The 21169-nt window shown below is 40.5% G+C and overlaps 2 protein-coding genes across 2 annotated transcripts; one reads left to right on the top strand and one right to left on the bottom strand.

Annotated features, from left to right (window-relative positions):
* Positions 1-9849: 9849 nt before the first annotated feature.
* aasdhppt (aminoadipate-semialdehyde dehydrogenase-phosphopantetheinyl transferase) lies at positions 9850-14468 on the bottom strand. Its single transcript, XM_052106560.1, is given in 5 exon segments — positions 9850-9966; positions 10202-10360; positions 12481-12602; positions 13582-13822; positions 14427-14468. Coding segments are annotated over 5 exon segments (681 nt in total).
* A 44-nt stretch (positions 14469-14512) lies between these two features.
* On the top strand, positions 14513-20615 carry msantd4 (Myb/SANT-like DNA-binding domain containing 4 with coiled-coils). Its single transcript, XM_052106708.1, has 4 exons — positions 14513-14557; positions 15187-15372; positions 16462-17277; positions 18904-20615. Exons 3-4 carry the CDS (start codon positions 16798-16800, stop codon positions 19663-19665), a joined length of 1242 nt encoding a protein of 413 aa, XP_051962668.1. The 5' UTR covers positions 14513-14557; positions 15187-15372; positions 16462-16797; the 3' UTR covers positions 19666-20615.
* The last annotated feature ends 554 nt before the right edge of the window (positions 20616-21169 follow it).

Here is a 21169-nt window from a genome sequence, read left to right as displayed (position 1 = left end):
TTGTTTGTGATTGTGTGTATGTGTGTGTGTGTGTGATTGTGTGTATGTGTGATTGTGTGTGTGTGTGTATGAGAGTGTGATTGTGTGTGTGTTTGTGTATGAGAGTGTGATTGTGTTTGTGTGTGTGATTGTGTATGTGTGTGTGTATGAGAGTGTGATTGTGTGTGTGTATGAGAGTGTGTGATTGTGTGTATGAGAGTGTGATTGTGTGTGTGTGATTGTGTGTGTGTGATTGTGTATGTGTGTGTGTGTATGAGAGTGTGATTGTGTGTGTGTATGAGAGTGTGTGATTGTGTGTATATATGTGTGATTGTGTGTGTGTGTGTGTGTGTGTGTGTGTGTGATGTGTGTGTGTGTGTGTGTGTGTGTGTGTGTGTGTGTGTGTGTGTGTGTGTGTTGGCAAACACATCAATTCCTGAACAAATTGTCAAGAAAACTCACTCTGCTTTATTTCCCATGATGATGTTCTCATGGGAACGTTTGAACTAAAAACAAAAGAGATTTTTTTTTTGTCCAGCTGAAAGATAAAATGCTTCGGTCAGTGTCTGATCACCCGACCCAAAATGTTCACATGCTCGCTGCACCGAATTCTAACTAAACTGAACCTCTCTCTCATACACGTTTGATCTTTTTGTGAGGATTTGACATTGACTTCTATGGTTTTATACTGAGCTAATGATATTTTCTATGCCATGAACTTCACACGTTTTCATAAAGAAATGTTTAATATGCTTATTAAGCTGTTTTCCTTCGCTGTTGGCTGCTCCACACAATGTCAGAGATACACCCGTGTTGAAAGGCTCGGTGAACGTAAGAGTTTTATCTCCCTCAGGATAATGTCAGAGAAAATAAAAAGGAATTATTGGATTAGCAGCTTCCTGTCAAAAAATGGGACATCGTTCCCCAGACGCACAATCACAAAAACCTCTCAGATCCGTCCTCAAGACACCAGCTTTTACAGAACACACATTTACGACGCCTCGCTCTCTCTTTCTTTCCTGTTTCTGATGTGCATTTTGGGCCAGAGGGGAAACAGAATGGTGTTAAAAGTGGAGGGAGACACTCAAGTGTGCATGTCTTCAGAGACTCACAAGCTGTGTGTGTATTTGTGATGAAAATGTGATAGTGTGTGAGTGACCTTTAAACAGAAGAAGATGAACAAAGCGATTCACTGTCCGCTGTAGTGAACGCTGTCAATCCATCACACATTTCAGTCCAATTAATTACATACAAACATGCATTATGGCATACACATAATTACAATTACATGAATCATTATTTGCTAAGAAAGGCTCTCCAATAAAGACAATTTAATACAAATAATGCATAATAATTCAAATGTATTTATTTAATAATTGTGAAATATTTTGCATTATTGTGGCAGTTGAGTGAAGCATGCAAAAAGTGGCTAATTGTCGGCCAATGTACAATGCTATTGGAGGGTCATACACATTTTAGGACGCTGTGTCAAGTAAAGGCCCCGATATATTCCGGAGAACTTCTTCATTCGTTCTTCGTTCAGGGGTATCAGTTCAAAACAGCCGTGCAACGGTATAGTGTTTGCGAACATCCGGACACCGGCCAAACCGCTGTGGGAGGCGTTTAGCGGTACATTTAAATATGAGGACGCAACAATGTAAAACCTTAAAACTGTGTTATCAAAGGCTTTATGCCTCATTCTATGAATAGAGTTCACATGAGATCAGTAAAAGAAGCTGCTTAAACTACTTTCTTGGTTGTTGGCAGATCGGATGTTTCAAGCTTCTTAGAAGAACTGTGGAGTATTCTCCATCTAAATTATTTCGGCTGTCTCAATCACTTCAGTCTCTTTATGTAATACACCGATCAGCCACAAGATTAAAACCACCTGCCTAATATTCTGTAGGACCCCCTCGTGCCGCCAAAACAGCGCCAACCCGCATCCTACAATAGCATTCTGACATGCTATTCTTCCCACCACAATTGTACAGAGCGGTTACCTGAGTTACCTGTAGATGTTTCCGTCCACAGAACTGCCGCTCACGGGATGTTTTTTGTTTTTGGCACCATTCGGAGTAAATTCTAGAGACTGTTGTGTGTGAAAATCCCAGAAATACTCAAACCAGCCCGTCTGGCACCAACAATCATGCCACAGTCCAAATCACTGAGATCAACATTTGTCCCCATTCTGATGGTTGATGTGAACATACAGTGAAGCTCCTGACCTGTATCTGCATTATTTTATGCACTGCACTGCTGCCACACGATTGGCTGATTAGATAATCACATGTCATGATTGTTGGTACCAGATGGGCTGGTTTGAGGATTTCTGTAACTGCTGATCTCTTGGATTCTCCTGGCTCATCAGAGTAAAATAGGAAACGCCTGAAACGATGCACCCATCATAAATAGTGTCAGAGTATTGTGTGTTAGATTGTGGAAAAATCCCACCGATCATATTAAGGCATGTGATGACATAAAAGGGCCGACATTAGCGAAAAACGCAGCAAGAAGGCGGCTGAACAGAACATGTGTAAACCCTCCATTTTCTTTTGTTTATTAAAGTCTACAAAATATCTACAAATCGTTTGATTTCGATGAAAGAGAGAAGCAAGATGATTTCAGACAGTTTTGAAGAAATTTGATGATTACTTTGTACTTGACTTTAGACCAATGTCATACATGAGAGGGCGCAGTTTCACCAGCGAATTCAAAGGCTGGGGAATCCCATCCGTATGCAGTCAATACAGCCCGTAGAGTCCCGACTGTTATCAAAAGTGAAAGTGGAACAAAGTAGAATGAAGCAAGCGGAGTAATTGAAAATGTCACCCAGCCAACAGATTAGGGAGCACCTATAGTGCCTGTCTTGCATGGACTTAAAGAAACTGAGAAAGATTTATACTACCGACAACAGACGAAATCCTCGTTAAATCAATGGGAGCCAAAGTATTCACATCACTGGATGCTGCAAGTGGTTTTGGAAAACCGTTGGCACACCGATAGCGGCCTACTAACGACCTTTATCACACCATTCCCAAGATACTGCTTTGAAAGACTTCCCTTTGGTGTCAGCAATGCTCCAGAGATCTTTCAGTGGAAAATGCATGAGTTACTTGCAGGCTTGGAAGGAGTTCAAGTGTACATGGAAGATGTGATCGTGTATGGAGCGACACAAAAATATGACTAAAGCATGTACATTTACATTTATGCATTTGGCTGACGCTTTTATCCAAAGTGACTTACAGTGCAATTATTACAGGGACAATCCCCCCCAGAGCAACCTGAAGTTAAGTGCCTTGCTCAAGGACACAATTGTGGTGGCCGTGGGGTTCGAACCAGCAACCTTCTGATTAACAGCCCTGTGCTTTAGCCACTACGCCACCACCACTCCATATGTGGCATGTAATGGACACAATGGGAAATGCTTGTCTGCAAATAAACAAAGACAAATGTGTCTTTTGACAAAGTGAGCTGCACTTCCTGGGTCAAGTAGTCGATGAGAATGGAGTCCGGGACGACCCCGGCAAAGTCAAAGCAATCGCTGTACTCCCACCTCCAAAGAACGAACACGAACCAAAGAGAGTGTCTCACAGGGGTCTGGGCATGTGAACACTTCATGCAAGTAGTAGAATGGAGTGTTTCAAGCTCACAGACCACAAGCCACTGGTCCCTTTGATTAACTGTAATGATTTAGACAAAGTGTCGATCAGATACCAGAGACTTTTGCTCAGACTAATGGGATTTGGAGTGACAGCTGAATATGCTCCTGGGACAACACTGGTAGTAGCAGATACATTATCAGCCCACGGAGCAGCACAGAGGACATCAACTGCTATGTTAATGCAGTCATTGGAAATGCGCCCACATTCAAAAGTAAAATGGACGTGATTTGCGAGGCATCACAACAAGATGAAAAGTTGCAAAGAGTGAACACTTAATCAGAACTGGGTGGCCCGAGCATGTACCCTTCGGTAAGAGACTTTCACGCATTCAAACGTGAACTGTCTAAAGCGAATGGCTCGATTATCCGGGGAAACCGTATCGCCATACCATAGTCCCTTAGACAAGAGATGCTAGAACGAATACACAAGGGACATCAGAGTTTATCTAAAAGTAGAGAGAGAGCACATACATCTGTGTGGTGGCCAGGATTATCCTCTGAACTGAGACGGAAAATTGAAATGTGTAAAGTCTGTCAAGAGCATAAAAACACAGAGAAACAAGCCATTTAATCCTACTCCCTTACCTGATAGATTATGGCAGCGCCTTGGTATGGACCTGCGTGAATACAAAGGGAAACATTACTTGGTAATTTTGGACTATTATTCCAGATATTTGGAAATTCTGCTCTTACCGACTAGAACATCTGAACAAGTTGTAACCAAGCTCAAATCAACATTTACCTGATTCGGCATTCCCGAAGTGGTCGTTTGGACAATGGCCCACAATTGTGAAACATTCAACACATTCAGTCGTGAGTTTGACTTTGAGCATGTCACTTCAATCCTGCAAAACCCATCAGGTAACGGACATGCAGAGTGTGTAGTTCAGACGGCAAAAGCAATTCAATGGCATGATCCCATGCACACGTTGCTATGCTAAAGAGCTACTACAACTTCGTCAACAAGCGTGAGCCTGGCAGAGCTTCTGATGGGACGAAAACTTTGTACAACACTACTAACTCTGGACCGCAATCTCATTCCATAGTAGACAGGGATAACCTGCCGGCAGACGGGGCTGAAGGCACGCCCCTCCCCAGGGAAAGGCGGGGGGGTTTAGTGTACGTCATTCCGGGGGCTCCCCCTCTCGCTATCCCTCTCTGGCTAATCAAGCCTCAGAGAGGGATAAACGCAGACCGAAGACGGCAGTGTGTGTGAGAGAGAGAGATTTACGGACAGCTGTCCCACACGTATGTAAGTGTTTGTCTTTTTGGTTAAGTTTAACATTAAAATATTATTTATATTATCATCTCCTCCTTTCCCTTTAACCCCTTTACATAGACATTTAGTTGAAACTTTGAAGCAAATAAACCAGGACTTCACTACTCTAAAAAAAAAACGTAGCGCAGAGAGGAAAGATATAACCGTAAAATACAGACGTGCATCAAAATACACACAAACATTTCATTACAGTGAGTGTGTTGTAGCGCAGTAAGTGTTTGTCTCTAGTGTAATGTACGGTTAGATCCACTCAAGTCATGATTGCTTAATCTTTAGAGCCCTGCTTGATTAAATAATTATCTGCATTGCTCTTCGGGAGTCATTTTAACAGCACACAACTGTATTAAGATTGGGAAAACGTACTGAAATAGCTTACAAATCTGCCTGATTATTCTTTTAATGGGCTCCGCTTAATGTACAAATTCCATTAAGAGTTTGTTTTGTAGATGATGCTTCTGTTGGTCTCATTAAACTTTATGCCTTTTAGAAATGTAAAATTTAAAAGCTCCAATCAAAGTACAGTGTTAGAATGTTCTGTGAATAGAATCTAACTGACGATGATGTCATAATGGCGTTCTCTATTCGTTGGTTGTCTTGCAGAACTTCAGTGCAATTTATTTTCCTTGTTGTGAACTGCTCTCTCTCTCTCTCTCTCTCTCTCTCTCTCTCTCTCTCTCTCTCTCTCTCTTTTCTCTCTCTCTTTCTGCCTTTTATTTGTTCACTTTTTGCCTTTAAGTGTGTGAATGTGAAACCATCAATGCTGCAATGCTGCAATGCAAAAAAAAAAAAAAAAATGTGATTTTAGCAGTAAAAGACTGTAAAATTGCTACAGTAAAAAAACATATTATTTAACGAGTAGTTACTGTAAAATATACGTAATTTTTTTTTAAATATATTTAAAAAGACAATATATAGTTTTACGGTAAAATGTTGTAAAAATGTAAATTTTAGATATAAAAAGTATGATTTTCCCATATAATTAACATTAACAATTTATATTATGTTTAACAAGAGAGTACATGTACATTTTAAAGTAAATTATTGTTAAAATTACAGTAAAAAACTATAATCGGGCGCTCACAGAATTCCCTGCGAGACCCATTATATTTAAGGGGATAGTTGTGTTTCTTATATTTAATATCAGTTATGTACATTGTGCTGTTCTGTGTTATATTTGATGTAGTTTAGTTAATGTTTATTGCATTACTTTGTTTTACCCTGATGGTGTTTGAGTGAGTAACACTGAACGCTGTCTCTACATGTTATTGATCAATAGCTCAGGTGGTAGAGCGGGTCGGCTGCTAATCACAGGGTTGGTGGTTTGATTCCCGGCCCACATGACTCCACATGCCGAAGTGTCCTTGGGCAAGACATTGAACCCAATGGCAGGATAGTGCCTTGCATGGCAGCTCTGCCGTCATTGGCGTGTGAATGGGTCACAGTGTAAAGCACGTTGAATACCGCTAAGGTTAAAAAGGCGCTACATAAGTGTAGACCATTTACCATATACCACTATTGATGAACTTCTATGTCTTTCTGTAATTACTATAGTGATTAACAATATATTATAAAGTGAAAAGCAGATTTGTACAGTTTCAGAAGGTTAATATATCAAGTTTATTATGTAATAATATAAACAACGGTAATGCACTGTAAAATATACAGGCATCTAAAAAGCCAGAAACATGTTACCGTATTTTTTTACTTTAATGATGTTTTATTTTTTTTACAGTACCAGCGTGGTCATGCAAATTCAGCAGTAAAGGGCTGTTGGATTTACTGGTTTAAAATGTAATTTATTTGTAAACTGCAGCAGTTATAAACCATAAAATGTACACATTGTTCTGTAAAGTTGTTTATATTTGTACTGTATTTTTTTATTTTACTGTGTGTGTTAACTTAATGACGTTCCTTCTGGATGCAGTGATGCTTCACATTGTGACCATTGACATAGTGATGCTGTGGAATTTACTACATGTTGAATGACAGTTTCAAAAAGACCTAACTGTCGCTATGGTAACAGGGAGCCTGTTCACAAACAGGTAGATAAAACACACTCACACAAAATAATCAACGCCAAGAGCGGGTCTGGTAAGTTTTAGTGTTTCTCTCTCTCTCTCTCTCTCTCTGTTCAGACAGTGATGTTGATTAGATTAACTCGGATGACTGCCTGTAAGTTGGCTGCGCTGGGACGGTTGCCGTGGTAACGGGGGAGTGAGTGTGTCATAGGGGAGGATGGGTGAGAAAATCTGTACGCACACAGATTGCTTAAGCACAAGGTTTTCCATCCATCCATCCATCCATCTGTCCGTCTCCATCCATCCATCCATAACCATCTGTACTGTAGACGCGCTGCAGTTTCACAGTGTTGAGTGTTTCTGCAAGGCATCTGCGGCCACTTCGGCTCTGACCTCCATTTTGGCTCCCTTAGGGCCTCCATCACGGCTCCAGGAGCAAATCGCAGCGATAGCTCAGCTTCTGTGATTTAACAGTAAATCAGGACACTGGAGGATGGGCACAAGTCGTCTGGGAGAAGACTCTGTCCGGTGACCCAGAAAATGTTGAATGTGTGTGTGGGATGTTGCTGAAGTGCACCTGCGTCCACACTGACAAAAAAACAAACAGACTAACAAAAATCCAACATTCGTTCAAAGCAAGTTCTCTCTCAGGCGAGTGGATTTCTCTCGTGACCCTTCTGAAAAGGTCAAACCGCATTTAGAGTTTCGTTCTCATGGGACGGTGATGCTGTTTTAGCCCATTGACCTTGTAAATACTTCCTGTCAGACAGACAGAACACAGACAGTAGAACACACACACACTCTCTAACTCACTCTAGCCTGATTTCCGCAAGAAACTTTGATTAATATTAAACTGAATATACTCTCAGTGGAGGAGATTTTTTTTTTCATTAATGTAGCACAAACTCTCTGTTCTGTTTTATGAGTGTTTGATTTAGCAGGACATGTTTGGCTAATGCTCTATATCTGTGCTTTTCAACAGTTGGATCGCGTCCGAAAAACAGGTCACAGGTCTGTTCTGATAGTGACAGTCAGGTTAAACAGTGAATAATAATAAAGTGATAATAACCATATAGCTGTGTGTAGCTAGGATATCCAAATAATTAAGCTCACCAACTTTTAAAAAGGAGGGAAAACAATCTACTGAGACCCCCACATGACTGCTGCGTGCGTCTCCATTTCCCTTTTTGATTTGTAACTAGTAGCACTTAATAAACAAGCCAAAAAATAATAATTCCTGAGCAAATTGTTTTCTAAACATGTATGTCCACATATGTGGACAAAAGGACTAGGATTGTTGGTTATTCATGTTTTGGAGACGTTACAGACATTACATCATAAATTAGCATAATTAATTCAGATTTAAAGTATTGTCCAGTATCATCCAATCACTGTCAATCATGTTAAAATAAAATGATACATTATAAATTGTGAATCTATGTATTATCTGATTATCATCATCCCATGTGTGTCAAACATGTTGAGTGATCCAAACATCATCTGCAACCTCAAACTGAACTTATGATCAGATTTTAGGAGTGAACGCACTTAACTGCATAGAGAGCAATACTGTTGGATGCTCCCTTGCTCCCTATTTAGTGAATGACTTAACCTCCAGTGTGCTGTCTGTCTGTCTGCACTGGTCTCAGAACAGTTATAAGAGAGCTATAGGATGCTCCCTTGCTCCCTATTGAGTGAATGACTTAACCTCCAGTGTGCTGTCTGTCTGCACTGGTCTCAGAACAGTTATAAGAGAGCTATAGGATGCTCCCTTGCTCCCTATTTAGTGAATGACTTAACCTCCAGTGTGCTGTCTGTCTGCACTGATCTCAGAACAGTTTGAAATGCACCTTATTTTCATCCTAACTCCATATAAAGCCTCTGAAAGCAACATTTAAAGCATTTTGGAAGCATCCATTGATTCTCAATGTGATAATACACAGTGAATATTTTAAATGAAAATGAGCATTCAGTCCACGAATGTGGTCATTGTGTTTAACAGCGTGCCGTTTCGTGATAAATCGCTCAAATTTAAAAAATGTCATATCGGATTAAACTAGAGACCTCCACTCTTTTGAAACAAAAAGATTTCAATGTAAAAACTGAATTAGGTTTCTTACCAGATGCAGTTTTGTTGGCGTTTCAACCAAAGACAAACCCCTCTGTGATCGACGCCATGTTGTTTTGTCACATGACTCCGTGCGACGAAAGTTTAACCCTTTCCTGACAGCACAGAATCTCCGGAATGTAATGGGAGCCAGCTGGTAGATAGCTGTGCAGTGTGTAAACCTTTAGCCTCCTTGTTAGAGCACCCACCTCCCACGCCGGAGAACTAGGTTTGAGTCCCGTACGGAGCGGGTAGAACAAGAGCGTCACATTGGTGCCGTGACCCGGATGGGAGTGAGGTTTACGGGAGCCAGCTGGTAGATAGCTGTGCAGTGTGTAAACCTCACTCTCCTGACCTCAAGAGGTGCACTAGCGACTGATGCTAGAGGCTGTAGCCTTTAGCCTCCTTGTTAGAGCACCCGCCTCCCACGCCGGAGACCTAGGTTCGAGTCCCGTACGGAGCGGGTAGAACAAGAGCGTCACAGTTGCATATAGTGAAGCCAAAATACAACGTCCACACATGTGGACGCGGGGTCACACGGGGTTAACCTAGTCTCATACAATGAATGTTACTGTAACTACATTTTTGCAAACTGACTTTTCCGTGCTGCAGTCTACGTTTGGCTGCAGTTTCCTGCTGAAATTAGCACTGAAGTCGTTACAACAATTTAAATACATTGTTTCTTTAAACTTTAATAAATATTTGTATATTTTCCCATTGATCTTCATTTGATTACGTCATTCGAGATTGGAAACACGATGGCTGTGATATGATGTTTGATGAAAACAAAGAAAAAAGACTATTTTTATGGGACGTATATAATGAAAGACATAGAGGAATGACGGATGTGAGCTCTTGATGGGGAGAAAGTGATCAGTGTCATATTCGCACGCTCCAGCAGCAACAGACAGATGTACCAGCACTGTGGGGGTCCATGCAGAGACCGTGAGAAACAAACACAGAATGTGTGTGAAAGCATGTTTAATTTCATGTCCACAAGATCACTGAATTCTTATGCATTTGCAGCGTTTACAACGTTTATACAGGCCTTTGCTATTACGCATTTGCATATAGGTATAAACACACCTTTTTGTGGTAAATATGCCACATAGAAATGAATGGAATAAACTTTAGCCTTAAAACGCACAAACACACACCTCAAATATCCAGTCATCATCTTCATCATCTAGGTACATTAGTGTCTGCCGCTACACTTGACCCTCCTGCATCTGATTGGGCGAGATGTGAAACTCCACCCTCTGCAGGTTGAAGCCCCGCCCTGTACCAATTGCTTTAATGAAGCTCTCCTTCAATGCCTTTAAGGACAGATAAATGGACCAATCAGAGGTAATCAAGAAGCAATGATTGAACCTGAAGCTCTGGCTGAGTTCCGAATGGAATGCTTCTAGAATGCTACTAGTCATAAATATTACGAGGCCCCCTTCATCGGTTTGCTTAATATCGTTTTCAGTTACATGTTGTCAAAAGTCTGGCAAGTAAAAACCAAAATGTACTAGCCAAAGGCAACTCTTTCTCCAACATGACCGTAGAGGGTTTACTTTAGCTTAGAACTTCTGAATAGTTCGGCCTAAAATCATAAAACTGATCTCTTTAGATTCCTCAGGGCATACCGAGTCGAATGATACCCAACATGCCATGGGTCGGCCATACTTTTTGAATTTCATTGAAACCTACTTTTTCAAACTCGTGCTAGGTCGTACATCGGATTTGCAGGAAAATTGCCGTTAATCATCTAGAGACACTCATGACAAAATGTTATGAAATGCTTTTTGATTGACCAAACCGTTCTCGGGTAACACTTAAACATTATACAACCCAGAGTGGAATTTTCCCCCATTCATACATTTTGTAGGTCTTCAGCTGCACATACAGTAACTGTCTTCGTTGCCATATGGTGTGCTTAATAACGCACCACACATTCTCAATTGGAGATGGTGAGGACTGCAGGTAGGCCAATCCCGCACCCGTACTCCCTACTTACTCGGCCACTATGTGGTTTGAAGTTGTCCTGCTGGAAACTGCAGGGACGTCCCTGGAAATGACGGTGCTGGATGGCAGTATATGCTGCTCCAAAATGTGTCCATATCTGCCCGCATTAACGATGCCCTCACAGATGTGTAAGCTACCCATGCCATGGGCGCTGACACACCCCTGGCCCATACAGACACTGGCTTTTGGACCTGATGTATGAAAATCATTGTATATACCGCTGTGTTTCACACAGACTCAAGTTATTCATACCATTTGATAGATTTCCTCAATAAGCATTGGTGTGAATCAAATTGTAGTTTAGTCAGAGGCCGTTCGCCCGAACAGAACCAAACCAGTGAAGAGAAATTCTCTGGCGTCCCAATATCAATATCAATATCAATAGCAATCGTCGCAACGGTACGCCAAAACGTTCAAAGTGGGCGTGGCCACATATACTTAAATCGTTATAACTCTTGAACGGAATGAGATATCATCACTAAATTTTTGACATTTATGTAGGACATCAATCTGAGGACACATGGAAAGAAATTGCACACCACTGCCTCTTGGTGGCGCTATAACGGTCATGAATGTACAAAATGCTATATGACTGTGCTACCTAACATGATTCAAATTAAGGTACTGTTTTAAGTGCTAATGGACTGTCTAATTAATACATATTGGTTGCATATGTACTTAAAGGACCTTAATAGCTTGAACCCCATTAATTGCTGCTTGCAGCTATATTTTCTTATTTTATCTGCAGTGTCAAAATCTGAAATTGATGCAACGCTTGGTAACAGGCTGTTGAGGGGCAGTAAATGCAATAATAAATGCATTTATTTTCATATACATTTTCCTTAAAAGGACGACAAGAATTGTTCTTCTCTACCCCAGAAACTGTACACTTTTTCTTTGTGAGGACTGTTAAAGTGTTTGCTATAATGTGGGGACAAATTTGTCCCTTTTGGGGATAAAAATGCAGTGTTTTCTTTAAAGGTAGTCTGCTTTCCTCTACAGCTGTCAGCTTTAAATACAAACAAGTCTTTAATACATGTTCATTAAGATAGCCAAGTGTGCGTGCGTGCATGACAGATGACGCATAGTGTGGTTTGTCATGTGGGCTTTGATGTAATGAATGACCACATTCTCACCTTGGGTACATTTTTAATACCAATATATGAGAGTGTGTCTCTGTGTGTGTTTATTAGAGTCCTCAAATGACCACAGACTGCCATAACTGAGTCATGCTGAAGTGATGAGATCACATCGCCATGGAAACAGTGATCAGAATTGGAAAAGTTTCATTCAGCACAATTTCTCTCCCGCTGAGAAATGGTTATAGATGTGTGTGTGTGCATGTGTGGTCTCGTCTCCTGGCCTCTTTTCACAGGGAGCTGATGATGGGAGTGATGCTACAGGAAGCAGCGGTTGCCATAGTTACCCAGTGCCTGGAGAACATGTCAAATTGGTCCCAGTCTGAGCCAGCTGAATGGATGTTCATCCACTCCAGATCCGTGAACAGACGATTCATGATGTGGAAAAATTCCGGCACAGAGCAGCTACCTGGCAAGCACACAAACACAAAAACGCATATTTTACTCTTTGTGTACTTATAATGCTTGTCAATGTTTCTTGCACCAAAAGCATCAGTTTTTATGCTCTTTCTCAGACTGTTAAGAGTTAAACAGGCTGTTTTTGCAACTGTACTTTAAAGACGTCTACATGTATATAACTTCTGGTATGATTAGAAAGCCTGTGTTTCGACATACTACTGATGGGTCAAGTTGCTGAATACTGAATTTGCATTGAATATGTAAATGTGGGCGGTCAGTGTTGAGTAGTACCAATAAACACTCCTTTACATTTCAAATTGGTAATATGATTAAGCAAAGCATGCAATAAGTAATCCAAAAGTAATCATATTATATTACCCAAATGTAATCTCAAAGATTAATGTGGAAGTACATATATTAATGAGCACATGGTTATGATGTCATAATTAGGGAGATTTCAAAATGAGTCATTTTTGTGATTTGGTTTTAATAAGTGGTCTGGAAAGAGAGTTTTGAGCTGTGAATGTTAAAGTTTGTTTTCATAGTGAATCAAAGCAAGAAAAATCATGTTTTTCATATATTACTCTTAAAATCAGTGGCTGACTCAAATAACAAAACCTTGTAAACAAGCTATAACTCTATTGCTCTCGACTTCTAAACAGACTTACTCAGACATGAGCTAAAATGTTTAATATTCTTCATAGTGCAGGTTACAAGTAGATCTAGAATTTACATAATATAAAAACACTATAATTCCAACTGAAGAATAAAGTCAAAACAAAGGTATAGAGGAGCACCTGGTGGCCACTGATGGAAGTGCAGTGTCTGTATGAGCTGGTTCACTGTTTATTGGTGACAGTTATGAGGATTGTAACAGTTCAGGACACTTAGAAAATCACCTAATGAACAGACAGTATTCATTCCCAACATTTAATTACACCATAAAGCTATAAGCATATATCACATTCAAGTGCAGTGAATGTGCACACACGGTATGATGGTCTTCATCACGTCTACGCCCACTTGACGTCCAGGTTCTGCTGCCAGATAGGCATGATCTCCCTGGTGGGACTCGTTGAAGTTCTAGTGGGTGTGGCTGTGGGCGGAGTCTGTAGTGGGCGAGGGGTGTGGTGGGTAGGGTTTACCTCGCACGGTTCTTTCCAGCCAAAACCTGTCCCAGACAAAACCCATCTTCTCACATACCAGCTTTCTGATCAGGATACATCCAGCCTAGTTTGGACAAACACACAGGCAGGTCAAACTGCATGTTACTACATTTGTTTGCAGTTGCCAATTACTTTGATATTTTGCAACTATTGCGATGACATTGGTAACAATTTGCAATAAGGTTGTATTGGTTAACATTAGTTAACACAATAGTTAACATGAACAAACAATGAACAATACTTTTACAGCATTTAATCTTAGATAATCTTGGTTAATTTCAATTTCTACATATTGTAATGTATTCTTTTTACAGATCAGTTTTATATGTTATAATTAGTAAATAAATTATGAGCTTACATGAATATTTTGAAATACTAACATTAACAAAGATTAATAAAAGTTGTAATAACACGCCGAATCCATCCATCCATCCACCGTGTAGTCTGGTGTTTTTATGCTGGTTTTGGAGCAGTGGTTTCTGCCTTGCTGAGCAGCCTTTCAGGTTATGTTGATATAGGACTCATTTCACTGTGGATATAGATACTTGTTTACCTGTTTCCTACAGCATCTACTCAAGATCCTTTGCTGTAGGAGACAGAATGCGTCTCCTTCCTGAGCGGTATGCTGCGTGGTCCCATGGTGTTTATACTCATACTCTTGTTTGTACCTTCAGGTGTTTGGAAATTTCTCCAAAGGATGAACGACACATGTGGAGGTCCACAATTTATTTTTCTGAGGTCTTGGCTGATTTCTTTTGATTTTCCTATGATGTAAGGCAAAGAGGCACTGAGTTTGAAGGTAGGCCTTAAAATACATCCACAGGTACACCTCCAATTTAGTGCACCTCCTATCAGAAGCTAATTGTCTAAAGACTTGGCATTATTTTCTGGAATTTTTCAAGCTGCTTAACTTAGTGTATGTGAACTTCTGACCCACTGGAATTGTGATATAGTCAATTAAACGTTAAACAATCTGTCTGTAAACAATTGTTGGAAAAATTACTTGTGTCATGCACAAAACAGATGTACTAAGCGTCTTGCCAAAACTTTAATTTTCTAACATGAATCTGTGGAGTGGTTAAAAATAAGGTTTAATGACTTCAACCTATGTGTATGTAAACTTCTGACTTCATCTGTCTGTCTGTCTGTCTATCTATCTGTATATTTATCTATCTATCTATCTATCTATCTATCTATCTATCTATCTATCTATCTATCTATCTATCTATCTATCTATCTATCTGACACCCGCCTCTCATCCACTGTACAGTCAACTACTGTAACTCTCCTACAGTGTTACTAGAGATAGAAATAATGACTATTACTCTAAAACAATATTAAATGTTAAATACACTGTCATCCATCTTAATTTCTCTAGCGCGTTTAATCTTAGCGCCTGTACATGTGTACTAATAAACACACACACAGGAATCCGGAAGTCCGTGGGCGGGGCTGAGCAGTACGTAACTCAGCTGATTGGCCGACGGAGAGGTCGGTCACGCTCATTGACCAATGGCGAAGGCATTCTGTCATAGTCGGAAGTGTTCGGCACAATTCGGAGGAGGCGGAGCTGGACGCGTGTGAATGGAGTGGATGATGCCTCCTTTCGCGACGGTAAGGGTTTAGATATTTAAATAAAAATTGAGGCAAAATTTTCTGGTGTATGTTATGGTATTATACAAGGACATAGTGTAAATATATGGCGTTGTGAGTAATAGCGTTGTTTTTCTAAAAGCTTTATACTCCAGTCACACAAATCTTATTTATGCCATTTAATAAGTCATATTTATGCAAAACATGATGGAATAGGTGGCTATAGAAGCATTTTCTGAGTGTTTAAATGTTATTATAATGAAAACGCAAGAGGAAAATGGCAACATGTATGCTTTTTTTCATTGAATACGTTTATCTGACTGTTTTACTGTAATGTAATTACGATAATCACACTGTATATGAATACATCCTTAGATTGCAGTCCTTACGTATTTTCATCATAACCATAATTGACATTAAACTGGTATAATGTAGTATAGTTATTCTATTACAAAAAGTACTGTGATGGGACCAGTGATATCAGACGGTAATACCGTGGTACTCAATGATTACCGCACTCATGTACCGTAGTATCATAGCACCATGGTATTAATTAAAGTACCTATCATGGCATACAGTATAAAAAGCATAATATTGCTATGGAACAAAACATGGTACTTTTTTCTCGTTGGCATTGTTAGAATACATTTATATGGGATCTCCTTAAAACTTTCATGATATTTCTCTCACTTTAAGTTAAGTTATAAGTTGTAGTAACTGTGTATTGCAATAGCTATGACATTCTGGAGTAAACTATCTTGACCATGGTAAATTTTAAGGTAAATAAAGGGAGTTTTTTTTAATTTTATTATTATTGTTTTTTATTAGTCATATCTTTCATGCATTATGGACCATTTTCATAACCTGTTTCTGCCTTGATATTTTACATTTTTAATTATCTAATGCATATTTATAACGTTATTTGTTGTATTATTTTACCCTGGCATCAAAAAATAAATACATTAATATAAAAATTAATAGCCACTATGAGAAGTTCGCATTACGATTGAAGATATTATTGACTTTTGTATCACTTATTGCTTGTGTTCCTCTTTTATAAGTCGCTTTGGATATGTAAACAAAGCTGTTGTGTTTGTTTTGCTGATCCAGGAGACGAGCTGGTCTGATCCAGCTGTCCTTACCCGCGAGGTCAGAAGACGGTTTAACCTCTGTGTGACACTCTGAATGACCTCATTACGCTGGGCAGCATCAATAGGGTGACAGAATTCTCTCTCCTACCTCCCTTCACCCTTCTACAACTCCATACAACACAGAAAAATCACAATCCCAAAACTGTGTCATACACCAGCACTTTTGTATGAGGAGGAAAATGTCTCTGCCATGAAAGACATTTTCAGCATCCAATCAGCCCCAATAATTTTTCTGTGAAAGTCAATTAACACCAATCTTTTTTGGCTGCAGCCAATCAGCGCCATCCTCTCCATCATGGACTTTCTGCAGATGAAGCATCTGAAGAGGAAGAGGAAGAGTAACTACAGCGTGAAGGAAACACAAACTCTTATCCGCGAGATCCACAAACGGCGCGAAATTCTGTTTTCACGGCAACAGAACATGGCCATCAACGAACTGAAGCGTCGCGCGTGGGAGGAGGTCGCGGACAGCGTCAACGCGCTGGGAGAGGGGGAGCTACGCACAGCGTCCGAGGTCAAGCGACGCTACCTGGACTGGCGTGCGCTAATGAAACGAAAGCAGCTTCAAGCTGAGTTGGCTTCAGGGTTGAAGGCGGAGTTCGAACCGTCATCTCCTGATAATGAGGCGTCTCTGGGTGGCGGTGACCAGTCACTGGACCTCAGTGGATTTTCAAAAGACTCAGCATGCGACTGGCAGGATCTGACTGACCTCGGCGAGCCCAGCACGCACACAGCAGGAGTCAAAATGGAGGACGATGATGCCAGCAGCTACAGAGTATGCGTTTACTTGGGCATTAAGACATATATACAAAAGTCTTATCCATTATCATTTGTTTTTGTGTCTATATTTTGTAGGGATGGGCATTTTGTCTACTAGAGTACTCTGACTAATTATTCGTCAAGTACTCGAGGGGCAATGACATGCACATAACTGTATAAATAATAACATGGCTGCAAAACGTCTTGCGTCTTGTTGTTCCAGTGTGTCATCTATTCATTATTGTAGGCAGTTATAAAATAATCTGAAATGAAATCTACATATGATTGCATAATCAAAATATAATGCATCATATTTTGTCATTATGTGAAGATTTGCTGCCCAACTCAATGGAAGAATGTGCACAATGCTCATCTGTCTGTCCTTCCTTCAAGTTACCGTAGTACTGTAGTCTTAGTAGTACACGGTGCTCCATATTATTGCTGTGATGATTCATGAAGCGTTCCATTCAACTCGGGAGTGTCCACATTTCCATCATGCCAAAAAGTTACATCATGCATGATCACCATCAATCGTCGTTTTCATGATCAATAATTGCTGCCACATCCGAGTAACCGAGTACTCCAGTACTCATGCCCATCCCTAATATTTAGGGGCCAAGCACCACTGGAATGACATTAGTTTCCTTATTATTCATCTATGGCATACTGCATGGTAAAAAGTTTTCACTTCACTCGATTTTCTGTTTGTCCAATATTTGCCAATATTGGCCCAGATCAAATGGACTTATGGTGTGTGATACCGTTCTCTGGAAAAATCACAATGAATTGGCTGGCGAAGACACCACACAGGAAGTAAGGCATTGCCTTGGAAACATCTTACCGTATGGTAAAAAGTTGTGAAATTTGGCACACAAATAGAGGAGTATCTCATCTTATATCAAGCCAAATTTGGAGTCTCTATCTCAAACACTCAAGCACCACCAGTGTTTCAAAGTGCACTTTTCTGTTTGAACCATTAAGCTAGAAACAAAGTTTATTTTCGGAGTTTTTTGGCACATGTCCAGTTCAGTGATGCTAATGGTTTCAGTTTTACCTTGACTAGCTTTTCTGTTTGTCCAATAATTGCCAATATTGGCCCAGAACATATTCATACCAAGCCTCAAAAAGCCACCAAATGGACTTTTGGTGTCTAATACCATTCTCTGGAAAAGCCTTAACGAATTGGCTTGAGAAGACACCGCACAGAAAGTGAGGCATTGTCTCTGCAACTTTTTTGTTTGGGAAAAAGTTGTGAAATTTGGCATACATATAGAGGAGTATCTCAACTTGTATCAAGCCAAATTTGGAGTCTCTATCTCAAACACTCAAGCACCACCAGTGTTTTAAAATTCACATTTTTGCTCAAAAGAAACACTTTTTCCTCGCATTTTGTTGGCGCATGTGCTGTTCAGTGATGCCAGTTGTTTTGGTCTGTAAATGTTCAGTTTTTTTCAATATTTTCCAATATTGGCCCTGATCATATTAACAACAAGCCTCAAAAAGCCTGATATCATTATCTGAAAACACCTTATTGAATTTGCTGGCGAAGATGCAAGAAGTGATTGATATGCTTGGTCCTACAACTGCTACTTGCATCTACATTTGTGTGTCTAATTGTAGTTTCCTCTCTCTCTCTCTCTAGTTGGAGGCAGATGTCGGGGAAGGTGGTGAGGGTGAGGAAGATGACGACGACTGTTTTCCCTCCATGCTCCCTGACATGGACCGCGAAGTGCGTGTTCCTGAGGTCTTCGCTCACATCGATGAATATGGCGTGCTTAGCTCCACAAAGCCTTCAATGGGCCCAGCAGCAGGCAGAGACTTAGGGCTCGGAGTTGGTGCGGTGACTGGGATGAGCATAGCGGGATTAGGCCTGTCTGGTGGCGACAACACGAGCCTGCTGGTGGCGCTGGAGAGGCAGCGACTGGATCTGGAGAAACATCGCTTACAGGTAGAGTCTGAACGACTACAGGTGGAGAAAGAGCGCCTCCTGGTGGAAAAGGAGAGGTTGCGGCAGGGCGATGTGGAGCGAGAGAGGTTGCAGTTGGAGAAGGAACGTTTGCAGGTAGAACGAGAACGATTGCGACTGCTCGTGAAACAAAACACGCCGCTCTTACAAAGTCCCGCCCCTTCTACCTCCACGGCTACTCCCACCACTTCCTCCTCTGTCCCCACGTCATCCTCATTGGATGGAGAGAAGGACAGAAAGCTGGCCTGGCCATTGGTGGTGGATTTAGAGGCGGAGAAGCTGAAGTTGGAGAAAGAGCGCCTCCTGTTAGAGAAAGAGAGACTGCAGTTTTTCAAGTTTGAGTCGGGCAGACTGCAGATAGAGAAAGAGCGCCTTCAAGTGGAGAAAGAGAGACTGCAGCTTCATAAAGATGGCCAACAGATGGCACTACACTCGTGAAACACCATTGATCAAGTCAGCCCACATGATTGCCTTCTGTTCTGGCCAAACAACTCATGAGTCAAAGCTTCTCACTCTTTGATTGTAGATATGTGGCACTCAGAAACATGTTTGTGAACAGTCAAAGCAAAAATGAGCGAAAAATCAGTGCATTACGGCCTGTAATGTGAATGTAGCAAGTGTTAATGAGTGTGTCTGTGTGTATTTGTTCAGTCAAGTGCATTCTCTTACCGTTTAGCTTCTCATGGTAAATGTTTTTATGTCAGAGGATCCCAGAGTTGCAGGACTGATGGCCTCTTTTTGAGTACTGTTGATTTACAAGTTGCAGCAGACATTTCAGTTCTGCAGATGTGTGTTTATCATGGTCATGTTATTAATGTCAGATACTATGTTTACATACAATCCCTTCTGCCTCAACATGCTACCTAGATCATATGCAGGAATTTCACACACTCCTCAGTTAAAGGAATTTCTAGGAATAACTAGGAATTTCATCAGAGAGCTTGTGTTGCGTAAAGTTTAGTTTAGCTTCTCGTCAAGTGATAGTTTGCCCAAAAAACCTGCAACCTATCATTTACTTTTACTGTGTTTTTATGTGACGTTTTTTGGGGTGAACTATACCTTTAAGCTCTCTGCCTCTCTCTTGGGACATTGGAAGGGACCAAAACTGTTTGGTGCTTTTTCGTTTTGTTTTTTCAAAAGCCGGAGATTCTCAGGAGAGTCCCTGAGTTGATTCCAGCACACGTTATCATTCTCAGATGTAGGCCATGTAATTAGAGACAAACCGTCTAAGGGTTGTTTATTTTTTGTGAGATGTCTGGTGTTAATTGAGGCACTCAAAAATGTGTGTCTGTTTGTGTTATTGTACTAAATGTGCAATATTTTAAGGATGTGTGTGTGCCTAAGTGGATGTTTATGTTGTGGCAAAGCACACAAAATAAAAATTATTTAAATACCTCATTAAATGGTTGGATGAACTACATTTTCTTTAATATGTTAATAGGCCCTATTTCCTATTGAAACAGGAAGTCGGGGCGGGACATTTTGACACATGGCTTCAGAAGACTTGGAACGCATAGTGACACAATTAAGCCAAACTATATCTAGGTTGAGGCTATTTTCTTATAGTTATTTAACTGCCTTCCAATAAAGCTGGTATGAAATGGAAGATTAATCTCTCATCCAAACACTCATGTTTTGTCATTAACTGAAAACAATTAAGTTAATTTAATTGCAAATGTGGAAATGCTGGAGTGGGCTTAGACCGTTTAAGCCCACCTGTGTTACTAATATGTCCACTGGGCTTTTTAAATGTGAATGCTTCACATTTGATTAAATACTTAAATTTGGATTAATGTTTTATTAACTGTATAATTAGCCGCTTTTCCACTACAGGACCGGTGTGAGCCAGGGCTATCGACTGGCCAGACGGGGCCAATAACCTTGGACCTCAAGCCGCAAGACCAAACTCGATCTGCGTTCCAAGCATTGGGCCAATAACTCC

Source organism: Xyrauchen texanus, chromosome 36 (assembly GCF_025860055.1).
Source record: "Xyrauchen texanus isolate HMW12.3.18 chromosome 36, RBS_HiC_50CHRs, whole genome shotgun sequence".
NCBI lineage: Eukaryota > Metazoa > Chordata > Actinopteri > Cypriniformes > Catostomidae > Xyrauchen > Xyrauchen texanus.
Note: the sequence above shows the minus strand (reverse complement) of the source record. Positions and strands in the feature narration are given on the sequence as shown.

Excerpts from the sequence above, each read along its gene's own strand:
- msantd4 (XM_052106708.1), top strand. The coding sequence starts at position 16,798 with ATGGACTTTCTGCAGATGAAGCATCTGAAGAGGAAGAGGAAGAGTAAC. Across the intron at positions 17,278-18,903 it reads ATGATGCCAGCAGCTACAGA|TTGGAGGCAGATGTCGGGGA; the intron begins GTATGCGTTTAC and ends CTCTCTCTCTAG.